The sequence below is a fragment of the Lipophrys pholis genome, assembly GCF_963383615.2.
Source record: "Lipophrys pholis genome assembly, chromosome: 9".
NCBI classification, from domain to species: Eukaryota; Metazoa; Chordata; class Actinopteri; order Blenniiformes; family Blenniidae; genus Lipophrys; species Lipophrys pholis.
The window spans coordinates 25131503-25144086 of record NC_137639.1 but is presented as its reverse complement, the minus strand read 5'-3'; the positions used below and the strand labels follow the sequence as shown (position 1 = coordinate 25144086).

At 39.7% G+C, this 12584-nt stretch overlaps 2 protein-coding genes across 3 annotated transcripts; both read left to right on the top strand.

Annotated features, from left to right (window-relative positions):
* Nucleotides 1-937: 937 nt before the first annotated feature.
* On the top strand, nt 938-5231 carry rbm12bb (RNA binding motif protein 12Bb). Its single transcript, XM_080472339.1, has 2 exons — nt 938-1054; nt 2970-5231. The coding sequence occupies exon 2, from the start codon at nt 2992-2994 to the stop codon at nt 4897-4899; it is 1908 nt and encodes a 635-aa protein (XP_080328465.1). The 5' UTR covers nt 938-1054; nt 2970-2991; the 3' UTR covers nt 4900-5231.
* A 2596-nt stretch (nt 5232-7827) lies between these two features.
* gra (granulito) lies at nt 7828-11718 on the top strand. 2 transcript variants are annotated; one of them, XM_080472341.1, is made up of 8 exons: nt 7828-7913; nt 8932-9025; nt 9108-9157; nt 9359-9416; nt 9894-10000; nt 10115-10176; nt 11067-11232; nt 11317-11718. In XM_080472341.1, the coding sequence occupies exons 2-7, from the start codon at nt 8944-8946 to the stop codon at nt 11194-11196; spliced, it is 489 nt and encodes a 162-aa protein (XP_080328467.1). In that variant the 5' UTR covers nt 7828-7913; nt 8932-8943; the 3' UTR covers nt 11197-11232; nt 11317-11718. The 2 variants fall into 2 exon arrangements, with proteins under 2 accessions (XP_080328467.1, XP_080328466.1); XM_080472340.1 differs by having other exon boundaries at nt 7854-7913; nt 8915-9025.
* Nucleotides 11719-12584: the final 866 nt, after the last annotated feature.

Genomic DNA, 12584 nt, shown 5'->3' with positions numbered 1-12584 from the left:
GCCCACCAGAAGGTCCAGCACAGTCTGCTGGTGATTTTTCATCCATCCATCATAATTTATGTAACTGAGATTTTGGTGTTGGTCATAGCATGACACTGGGACTGGAGATGAGAGAATTTGCCTGATGAATGTAATTTGGCTTATAATTGCCTGCAATTCTAGCTTCAGTAAGAGCAGAGCTATTGAAGCCATATAAGCTGGAAGGTGACACTAAATATCAGCAAGTGACACAAATCAAACACAAAACAAAAGATTATCTCACAAAGAGGTCAATGAAGTCTCTCTAAGAGGCACGCAACTATTTAAAAGAGACAAAACATTTATGTATTCTGCTCCCTCTGCCTGAAACACTCAAAAGTCAGTAAAATTACTAGACGTTATCACCATTAACGATTGTAATACTGGTGCTACAGACTTTTCAATTGACAATTGTAGAAGTTGTATGAGATTTATTGAATATTGCCGTCACTGTGTTTGGTTTAGTGATCTTTTTGTGTGTTTTGCGGTCTTTCTTTCCCTCCTCATGATCCCTTATTACCTCCTTCTCTGCTCCATGCAACCCTTACTTCAACTCCCCCATCCTTCCACAGGACTAGGACTTTCTCTTTTTTGTTTATCTATTTGTCTATTCATCTTTCAATTGACATGTGAAACTACCCAAATGAAACCATCACAAAACAGAATGAGCAAAAAGATCCAATATTGACCGAAAAAAATCATGATAAATCACTGAAACGCCATTTAATCAGTATTTGCTTCCCTGATGTTTCCCCCATAAGCTTTACATGGAAATATACATCATAAATCTAATAAACGTGTACATTTATATTCTAATCAAGTGTTGGTCTGTTAATGTGGTATTACACATATTAGTACAGTAGGGGGCAGGAGAGAGCTTTCACCTTCCTTCAAGGGACCGTCCATGACCCCCAAGAAAGGAGACGAAGAAGAAGGAGAGCCGCTCCGATCGTGCAAGACGAGTCACGACGCCACTATTTTGCCCCCTGCCTTCATTTTGTCTACATTCATTCAAGAGTCTGTGTTTGACATCTGTGTAAGTTTTATGGGCGGCGAGGCAGCTGCTTTGCGGAAGCGTTGGTGGAGAATATGTAGTGGTGGCCGGTGATGAGCTAACGCTAAAGCTACAGGCCTTTCTTGTAGCAAAGCTAACGTTAGCTTAGCTTCACATAATGGCGTTTCTGAGTTGGACGGCAGCGGCGTTCACATTGCAAACTATTCACCAATTTATCAGTATCGTTCAGCTGCGTTTGTATCATGCTCGTTATGGCCTGTTCAGATTGTGTACCTTCAATCGGCGGTTAAAAGCAAGCAGACAACGGTGCTATGGGTTAGCTTAACTTTGGTGGCGCAGGTGGCAAATCATTCCGCCTTGTGCGCGTGAACTCGGAGTGATCAGTCATCATGGGACGCTTCTTCTAACGCGTATCGGTGGCTTGATTGTCAATATTGTTTGCAACTGGGACTTTTGTTTTTCTCCAGTGGTTTTATTCTGCCGTTCTAGTTTGGTCATAGCTGGTTCAAATCTATTTCTGTGGTGACAAGTCCACATTGGGAACTAACTCCAGCCCTTCTTTGCGCAATTCAAATCCTGTTTGAAGTTATTGTTTACAATACGCTGCCATTCTGTTGTGTGGCCCTGAACTATCATTTTTTGCTGGGAGTTGTTCATTGGTTAGATTTGAAAATAAGAATGTCAACGCATCTCTGATTTCAAAATGTGCTTACTTGTTATGGATCACTGAAAAACCTTATCTGGGTCTTTTTTTTTTTCTTTTTTCTTGTTATTTGGGTGCTTTGGAGTCTAATCTGGAAGGAGGCGGAAAAATAACTTCTGGAAAAGGGGACTCAAAGGGGATTAACATGAGGCCCATCTCTGGAGAGAACAAACTGCACCTGGGATGTAGACCGTTCAACCTGCAAGTGTTATTGGTGTCATGACTGAAATACCTTGAAGCTGTTGTTAGAGAATGTACATTGTTGTGGCAGAGAATCATCCTGACGTGGGTTTTCTTTCTCCCCATATCACGAGACAATGTGTCATGACAGATGCACATGTACATGTGGAATGTGTCGGATCCTGCTGTGCCAGAGTCCATGTCTTGGATGTTTGTGCTCTGGCCCACCGATAGAACGCTATGCAGGCTGTGTGCTGCTTCAAGTTGTAACAGGAGGAGCAAACAGGTTTTTTTCCCTTCTAAACACACCCTCCCTTATGACCACTAAAGGCTGTTCTTTAACTTCCAAGGGATATTAAAACGCTGTGGTTAACAGCAACTCTGCGGGGTTTTGATTGTCTTGGTATTCAGTGAGAAACTATTTTGTGACAAGTTTCACAAATGTACAGATTTGTGCTTTTCAGCTGGTGGTTTCTGGCTGACAATTCTGCTTCAGTTGACTTGCTGATTTTTGTGGTATGATATTGCCACTGCTTGACAACTTCTGCTGTCATAATGGCTCAATTCCATGCACTTCAAGTTGACCAACTCGTCTGACCAAAAGACCGTGGTCATAAACCTCAAAGAAGAGGTTTTGTTTGGTGCCTCAGTGATGGATGTGCTGTCACGACTTCTTTTTTATTACACTGTAATGGATGTTTATTTTATTTCAATCCGTGTGGTTTAGCAGCCATGTATTATTTCCCTACAACATAGTTTTTATTAGCAAATTAACGTCTTTGGGTTGTGTTTAGAGTAATTTAGGATTTTAAAAGTGACTGATTTGACCTGTTGTGGCAGATACTGAGTGTTGTTGTGAAGACGCTTTCACTTCTAGAATGCGATGCAAGATCTTTGAGAAATCGCTTTTGCGGTGAATGTTATGGACCAAAGCTGCAATGGTGTCCGTGCTACTTAGGTCAGATGGTGCTGCTTTGAAATGTTGCGGAAACTGACGCAAAGCTGGAGAGGCCTTGTTGGCAATAACATCATTTTATACCCTTCTGTCTACAGGTGCTGTTGTTTGTGCTTCAGCATGGCCGTCGTCATCCGTTTACAGGGGCTGAGAATCACTGCGGGTTCTGAGGATATCCGCAAGTTCTTCACAGGCCTCAAAATTCCGGATGGAGGGGTGCATATAATTGGTGGGGAGCGAGAGGAAGCTTTCATTATCTTTGCTTCGGACGAGGATGCGAGACGAGCCATGACCCGGTCAGGGGGTCTCATCAGGGGTTCACCTGTTTTACTGCTACTCAGTAGTAAATCAGAGATGCAGAATGTGCTGGAACGAAGTGCAACAATGTTGGAGACGGATCATCAGCGAGAACACGACAACAATGACAGACATGTCGAAAGATCTGCGAATCCGGAGATGGGCAGGAGGCCAAGCAGCAATTTGGCTTATTCCCCATCTCCCCAAAACCACATGGCTCCCATCAATGACGATTGTTTGTGTTTGTTTCTCAAAGGGCTGCCGTTCACAGTGACTGAGAACGAAGTCTGGGACTTTTTCAGCGGTTTAAATGTTGAGGATATAGTCTTGTTAAAACATCGAAATGGCGCAAACAATGGGAAAGGTCTTGTTAAGTTTGTAACAAGAGAGGATGCACTGGAAGGTTTAAAGAGGGATAGGGAGTACATCGGGTCCAGGTATATTGAGATTAGTTCGACCACCATGGACGACTGGTTTCGCTCTACTGGTAGACCACTGTCGATGCATGACATGAGTCAAGAGTTTGAACGGGGGAGATCGCCTGTTTTCAATTGGAGAACCTCACAAGAGCGGGTCAGATCTCGATCACCTGTTGGCCAGAGGCATCCTGCTCCTTCTGATGATGAGTATTGTGTTCAGGTGGACAATTTGTCTTTCGTGGCAGAAAAAGAACACATAAAACAGCTTTTTCATAAAGCAAACCTTGAAGATGACCAGATCCTGCAACTAAACGACAATGTCGGGAGAAGAACTAGAGGTGCATTTGTGCTGTTCAAGAATCGGCGTGACTTTTGTGATGCTTTAGCCTTGGAAAACACACAGTTCTTCAATCGATTGCTTTCTGTTCGTCCAATCTCAAGGGAGAACATGATCTCCCTCCTGGAAAGTCAGTGCATGACTGTCCGACCTACTGGAAACTATGAGGGGATTCAGGAGAGGGCTCCATCTCATTCGGGTGAATCCTATGACTCTGAGAACATCTGTGTCTTCGTGCGAAATCTGCCGTTTGACGTGCGAAAAGTGGAAATCATGGACTTCTTTCATGGGTATAACATCACAGAAGACAAGGTGTGTGTGTTGCATGACCATACCGGTGCAGGGGTTGGAAAGGCACTGGTTCTGTTTGGGTCTGAGGCCGAGGCGATGAGGGCACTCTCTCTGAACGGACAACGATTTCTGGGATCGGAAGTGATACTGAAGGGCATCTCGCGTTCGCAGATGCAGCAGCTGCTCGCTGAGCCGCCGGCAGTGCCAGACTTGCCGACACAAGACGATCAGTTTTTCGGCCGAAGCAGTGAGGCGTTTTTTCATCGCGGGGACTCGGGGTATTCGGATGAAAGAATTCCTCCTGATGACAACATGCCCATGGGGAACGTGCAGGGTCACGGAGGCTTTGATTTTGAACCTTGCGCGGTACGCTCCGGTTCGCCAAACAATGGCGGCGGCAATAGATTTCGCCACGGCTTTGACTCCCCAGTGCGAAATGTTGACGTGCCCACCTGTGTTCAGTTACTTAACTTGCCGTTCCAAATCAAAACCCATGAAATCTATGATTTTTGCTACGGATATAGCATCGTACCCGGTTCTGTGTCATTGCAGTATGAACCCTCGGGGAGACCAGCCGGTTGTGCCACTTTGTTATTTCAGTCTCTGCAGGAGGCCTTGACAGCCATCAAGGAACTCAGCGGAAGACCAATCGGTCCAAGAAAAATACAACTAATGCTTGCGTGAAAATGACATCACTACTTACCAGGAGCTAATATGCCGCTGCAGTATATTTCAGACGTAAACCCGATATTAAGTTAAACACAGTGATTCAAGATAATCAACCTGCTTTTGTGTAGAATAGATTTGCTTTCTGATTTTTATGACTGAGGTTTCTTCACTTTCAGTTTTTGCTGTGGTTAGCCAATGATTTAATTTGAGAAAGAAATGTGATCTTTTTATTTCCGTCTTTTTTGCTAAGCTCATGTAACACAGTTGATAAAGACATCTGTAACTTTACATGCTGTTCTATAAATATAATTGTCTATTTGTTTAATAAAATTTTCAGAAGTCTTTTTAATTATGGTTTGTCTGAACTTGTTCATGTGAAAAGAAAAGCGATGTCTATCAAGGTAGTTTGAATGATGTGATTTAGATGGTCACAAATTTTATTTTTTTCACAAATGTGTCGGTAAATCTGAAAATAGATTCTTAAGCAGCCCGTTTTTCATAACATTCCTTGCAGAGCAACAATGATAAGTTAATTTCAACAGCTGACAGATCAAAATAACTTTTTTCATGTTTTGGCAAAGCAGCTCATTCACCCATTGAGAGCAGCAGTTGACCTGATTGATGTATTTAATATGCAAAAATGGTTTAAGTAACATCTGAAACATGTAACCCATCCAGTAAGTTGAATTTTGGCTCCTTTTTCTGCAATTGGCAAATTACTGAACTGTATCCCATTCAGTGGAAATTGAAATTGGCTACAGCTTAATTTACTATTGTGTATATATAATTCCATTTTATTTGTATAGCGCAAAATGCGACAGTTATCTCAAGACATTTAAAAAGAAAAACCCTATCATGGGGCAAGCATAAGCAACAGTGGAAAGGAAAGTAGTCCCTTTAAACAGGAAGAAACCTGCAGAACCAGGCAAAGAGGTGGAGACTTTGTGCCGTTCCAGTTGGTGTGAGGGCGTAGAAAAAACGATATGACTGAGACATTGTGGGGTAAAAATATTTCATGACTTTTTAGAGATAGGAAGTCAAATTTAACAATAAAATGCTTTCAAATAGGAATCAAGGATTTTTTATTGTAATCTATGTGTTGGATGCCCCAAATGTAGTGAACTAGAAGTAAAATACAGTAGAAAAGTAATATAAAACAGGCACAATGTATACAGTGTTTACATAGTAAACATGCCAGATAAATTACACTCTGATATGGATTATTTTTTCTTATTTTCCGATTATTTTATTGAATTTTTCACAAAGGGAAGACGGCTTTTCAAAAGACTTATCATTTGACTGAATTAAATGTGTAGTATTAGTCATGATGGGTAACCCTATAGCATTATGTATAGTTCTTTTGTTGAGTTATTACTAGTTTTAAGTGACGCACAAAGTAAATGTCTCGCCTCTAGTTATACAAATGTGGTGAAGGAATTTTTTCTGTATGTGGTTCATTTCAGCTCCAACCGATCAGGACACTGAACTGGATAAACCAGAACACAAGATGGACTGATGGAATAATAACGTCCAGAGTGGAAGTAACTTACGAAACAAATCTCACATCACTGTTTTTAAGGAGAGTATTTGAGTACTGTTTTAAGTGCATGCATACCTCTCTAAATATTGGTTGATCAATACATTTCTGAATTAGAAGAAATGTGCTCAAGTAAATATTTACACAATTTTATCATTTTTTCCAATCAACAGTCTTTCAGTGTAAATGTAGTTGTACTTGAGTATAATTTCCTTCTTTGGATTTGTACATTAAGAATTAGACATTTTCTAAAGCTGTAAAAACTGGATAAAATATTGAACAATTCTCCATGATCTCCTTGTGAAAAACTCCAAAAAACGGATCCAAGCAATTTCTTATGTTTCCTGTGCACTGAAACATCCATCCATCCACCCATCTTCTGTACCGCATAATCCTGTTCAGGGTCATCAATTAACCTCGCATGCATGGTTTTGTGCTGTGGGAAGAAAACTGGGTCCCCAGAGTAAACACACGCACACACAGGAAGATCATTCAAACTCCACACAGGAAGGATGGGCCTGCATTTGATCCTTCTCGCTGTGAACCAGAGTGCTGACCACTGAACCGCCGTGTGCGGCCTCCACTGACTCTGAAGTTTCAGCCACTGGACAAAGGTATTCTTCTTAAATACTCTCCTATGTAATATACTGTACTATATTATCTTGTTGGTATATTTTATATTACATTTCAATCATGTTAGATTTCGAATCCCACAGGTCACCAGTGTGGCCCTCTGACCCCAACAGCTCCTCGTAGCGCCATAATGGTAGAAGTATGATTGTAGAAATATGATGGGTAATATAGAAAAAGGAAATTTCCCAAGGGGATTAATAAAATGTTTACTTTATTAGTTTCAACCATAAAAACTATATGGATCAAATCTTCAACAGATGATAATCTCTTGTCGAACCATGCCACAACTGATCCAAGCATATATTTGTTTTTTTCTTTCCTGTCCAATCCAGCAATAACATTTAATTTCAGCCACTGGATGAAGGTATGATGCATATTTACAAATTCTCGAACTAATGGCCATATTCATTTAAGTGACCACAAATCTTTTGTGACCGGCTCTTCTTCAAGTTTAGTGGAGTGAAACAGTTAATATTGTCAATAACCCACAACTGGACCCAATCTTGATTACAGTTATTCCTGAAATATTAAATTAAATGCATTTCCAAGTAGAAAACATAAAAAAAAAAAACAACAACAACAACTTACATTTCATATAAAGCCATTCATTCATTCATGTTTCTGCTCCAGCTTTTAGACGTTACAAATAACATAAGACAGGATGAGGATATGATATTGCAAATCAGACACGACTGAAAACAACTTTGAGGAACTTTTATCAAAGTTGTGTGTGTTTGATGCTGGAAGTCAGGGTTTGTTCTTTACTTTGACAGTCAGTTAGGGGGAAGTTGGGGGATTCATTCTGCCCGAGGAGAGAGGAGGCAGAAAGCCACGCTGAGAGAGCCGACCGCACGGAGAGGTGACAATCAATACATGATAACTCTCATTTTTTACTGTAATCCATTTCAGTTATCAGCTATTTGCTCGTGTTGGCGCATCATTGTAGCTGCTAGCCAACATCGTTCACACCGACTTCAAACTTTATATATTTTTATTTTTTTTCCATCAACTCCCGTCAATTCATTCTCTCTGTAACCTGCCGGATTCGTGTTACGAGGACAACGTGTGTATTTTTTGCGGTAGAAACACGACAAACGTGTCAGTAACTGACCGATAAAAGTTAATATAAACTGCTAACTAGCCACGCATCTGCTATCAAACGCTTCAGGCTGGTCAAAAAAACCCAACAAAAAACAAAACACTCTTCCCTATTAAAGTCTCTCTTTCCGCTTTAGGATGACTAACAAATCACATTTATCTTCATTAAAGTCTGTTTTCTCGCTGTTTGGTCGAAGTAGAGAAAGTTTTTGGATGTAGAAAAAGTACAGTTAGCTTACAGTCTGTCCTCATCGATTCCCCAAAACGTGGAAAATAATTTAAAAGTTTATTATTTCTACACTGTTGACATGCAGACTAACACGTTTCAAACTTATCAGTGTGATAAATGAGGATACTGTAAATAGAAGGTTCTGCGATCTTGATTTTTGTGTTGTTGTATTTTGGTCAAGCTAAAATAATGTAGTATAAATAGTGTCTATATGTTTCATGTAGTGTTTAATCAATTTCTAATTTGGTACCTAAAAGTTTAACTGAAGTAATATGAGAGGACTCAATAAATGTGCTTATCTGATTTGTCTGGTTGCATGTTTGTCAAGAGTTGTGACAGATCAACTAAAGCCTGAGCTTTAAATTGTAATCAATTTTTCTGTTTTCACTTATTGTGATTAGATTATTTAATTTTATCCCACTACAAAACCCAAATAAACACAAGTGTCACACAGAGGAGTCCTAAAATCCAAATGTGTACCGATAACTGATTATCTCTAGATCTTTTCATAGTTTTTGTTGTGATTATACCAGCGACGTTTGAACTTTAGTGACGCTAGAATATGGAGGTATCGAGGAAAAGAACTTTCCTGAAGCACCTGGAGCCTGCGCGGCCTCTTCGTCGCTCCATCCCCCTTGAAACCGGTGAGTAGCTCACCTCCACGTTCAGGTGTGTGCCTGTTTGAAATCTGCTGCTCTCAGAAGACAATTGTGTCGTTTGACTCAGCGCCCCTGCTGGATGCAGCTGCGAGCACACAGGAAGGGTTGGCTCGAGAGGTAAGAGACCCCAAAGAAGACCGTAGGTCTGCCATTAACAGACTGCCACTATCCAGTAATAAATAAAAGATTTTTGACCTGTTGAAAGTCGAATTAAATGTTCAGAGTGGAGCGTTTTGGTTACAGTTGGTTCTATTTAGTCAGCTTATTTTAAAAGTACAACCTTTTCTAACTTTTATAAATTTTTTGGGCTCTCAACAGACTACTGTTGGTATAGAACAGTTATGTAACATCTTCAACCTGGACCAACAGAAAAAAGGTAAGATTCAAGTGTTTAAATGATGTGAAACAGCGATTATAGTGGAGACGATTTTAGTGACGCTTATGTATTGCACTTGATTGTTTTCACTAGATTTGAATTTGTAGTTTAAACTGCTCTGACTGTGCTTGTTTATTTTATATTTACTCAACATCATAAGCTAATCATATACTTTATTATTACTTAACCTATTTATAAATAGATTTAGTTTGTCTATGAAATCTTCAGAAGATTGTGAGTGAGGTCTTCTGTCCTTTGTTTCCATGAGAACTTCTAACTTCAGTTTAGAAGCTCATGTTACAAACCTGTGCCAGGCTGATGAATTTGCATGTGATTTGATGGTTGTACTGCAGTAATCCTGGGAGCGACCATATTGTTTAGTATTCAACAATCATTGGAAACTTTTCAGTACGCACTATTTAAAACAACAAACCTCTCATTTAAGTCTTTTTTTTTTTTTTTTTTTTTTTTTTGTAGGTAAAATTTGTTACTCAAGGGAGTTTTTAATCAGCCTAGCAGGTTGTCCACAGGCCCAGACGAAGCCGGACTTCTTGGCGGAGGACTCTTTGCTGTCATCCATTATAGTGAGTTTTGTCTTTAAATTCACGCTTCCTGCTGTGTATTCGTTAATTATTTGGACAGAATATTAACAACTGTAGCGTTTGGATGACATTTTGTTTTTTGTGCCGTCTTCACAGAGAGATGCAGGAGAGCTTGGCCTTCATGAGGTGATAATAGAGAACGGTGGAGAAGAAGTAATGTGAGTTTAAACTCACAACTGACAGATTTTTGAGGAAAATGGCAGCCTTTTTGGTCTTATTTTGCATTATTGAACACTCCCCTGACTAATCCCTCCCTCTCTTCTCCTGTGTATTCATTCATTTCTATATTATTTTTAATAATTGTATTATTCTATTATTTATATATTTATGTATTTATTATGATCTCTATTCTATTCTGATTTGATTGATTGATCGATTGCCTTCAGTTTTGTTTTAAGTGGGTGGTTCACTTGCTTCCCATAAGGTGCAAGTGGAATTTTGGGATTGAAAGGGAGGACGAAAAAAAAAGTAGTTTCTCGGGCCACGTTTACACGTACATGGGTATTTGAAAAAACTGTGATATTTCTTTGCATTTGGGCCTCACATTTACACATAAACGCAGCTACAACTCACCAAAAATGATGATTCCTCAAATCTCCGGCCACACTGGAGATCTGGTTAAAATTGGTGTCCCCAATTGATGAAGTGATGTTTTTTACCCTAATTCTGAATGGCTATCATGGCTTCATGCTTCTTGCTACACTGCCCCCTACAGGTTTGGCATGCTCATAACAACCCTGAATAAGGTTTATATACTGGTCTGTGTAAAATTAGGATTTTTTTTTTTAAAGGTAGAGGGGAAAATGTCTGTTTTTGTAAAAACCCAGGTACGTGTAAACGTGGCTTCAAGTTCCAGCAATATGCATTATGCTTAATGACCTCTGTATGTATAAGTCGTGTTTAAATCTGTTACCTTTCATTTGCTATAAAATAAACCAACAACACGACAATGACAACTTCATTCCAATCACAGTTACTGGTTGAAAGCTTATTAGGTTTTTGCATTACATAGATCAACTCCCGTGATGGACTGGCGACCTGTCCATAGATCAACTCCCGTAATGGACTGGCGACCTGTCCATAGATCAACTCCCGAGATGGACTGGCGACCTGTCCATAGATCAACTCCCGTGATGGACTGGCGACCTGTCCAGCGTGTTTCCTGCCCTCATCCATAGTTACCTGGGATTGTTACTCCCTGCACAGGATCAGCGGTATAGAAGATGGATGAATAGATAGATCAAGTCAATTAAACTTAACAGTATTAACATATTCTTTCTTCTATTCTTTTTCTCAAGGTGGCGGAATGAAGCTTGAAATCATTGTACAGGTCTTAACTGTCCTACTCAAAGACTGTTTTTCTTTGGTTGCCTTTTTTCTAAAAATGTATTTAATTTTATTTGTGCTGTTGGTTTTTGCACGTCACTTTGAGAGACAGTGAAAGCCTTTTGATTTTTCTTGCTTCCCCATAACCATTTGAAGTGACTAAGCTTGATTTAATTTTTCTTGATATCTGAGCATTGCATGTTTGCTTTCAGTTTCTGCTGTGCAATAATTTCCCTTAAGTTATTACAATGTTCAAAATATAGTTTTATTGCATTTAGTTCAGCGCCTCGCTATTTCTTCACTTTAACAAGCACAAGAGGACAGTCAAACTTCATTGTAAACTGTCAACTATTGCAATAAAACTTTTGTGTCTGATCTGTACTCTCATTACAAAAGTACAAATGTAGTTTTAAAAGTAGAGGTATTTATTGGAAATCGTAATAATCGCATGTTAAATTCTGTCCAAGCATTGTTTATGTAAGTTATTTTTTCAATGTTGGACAACCTGTACAAGACGAGATTATTCAGTCAAGCTGAAGAGACGTGATGGAAACACACAATACTAATTGTATGGTACCACAACTGAGGCATTCTGGATTCAAAGAGCTCAGTCGAAATGTACTTCAAATATAAGCTTAGCAGTATTGGGTATTTAGCCTTGAGAGCAGGCCAAGCTGGATTCAAGCTTGTCTTTTTGAGGATCTTACCAGACATACAGTATGTATATCCAGAATATGGAAAAGCCGCTTGAGGTGAGTGAAAGAATATTCTGTGGCATCAGGTAAGTCAGTCGATTGACTTTCTTTGAGGATGTGTCACTTTATACAATGGTAAAGGTGAACCTACGCAGCACCAAAGTAGTGAAAATGTAATTTTATTAATATTTGGACATGTGGATGGATGATAAAGAGTTATTAACTCCCCTTGTGGAACGTTGCTTGGCTTTTCATTAAAACAAACCTGAATTAACGACTGATGTGAGGGAAAAACTCAGTTTCCTCAGCTTTTCAGGCTTCCACAGTGTTAAACGTCACAGCCTAACTTTTCTTCTTGTTCTTGTGGGTTCTTATGGGAGTATGCAGGCCACTTCACAGCAAGAAACTTTTGTGTGTTCAATTGCTACCTTGGTCTTTTGGTGTGGAGTTTGCATGTTCCTCCCAAGGGTCCCTAAATTGCTGAAAGTGAGGGTGTGTGGTTGTCTGACTTTGTGGTGACCAATCCAAGTTGCCTTTGCCCATAG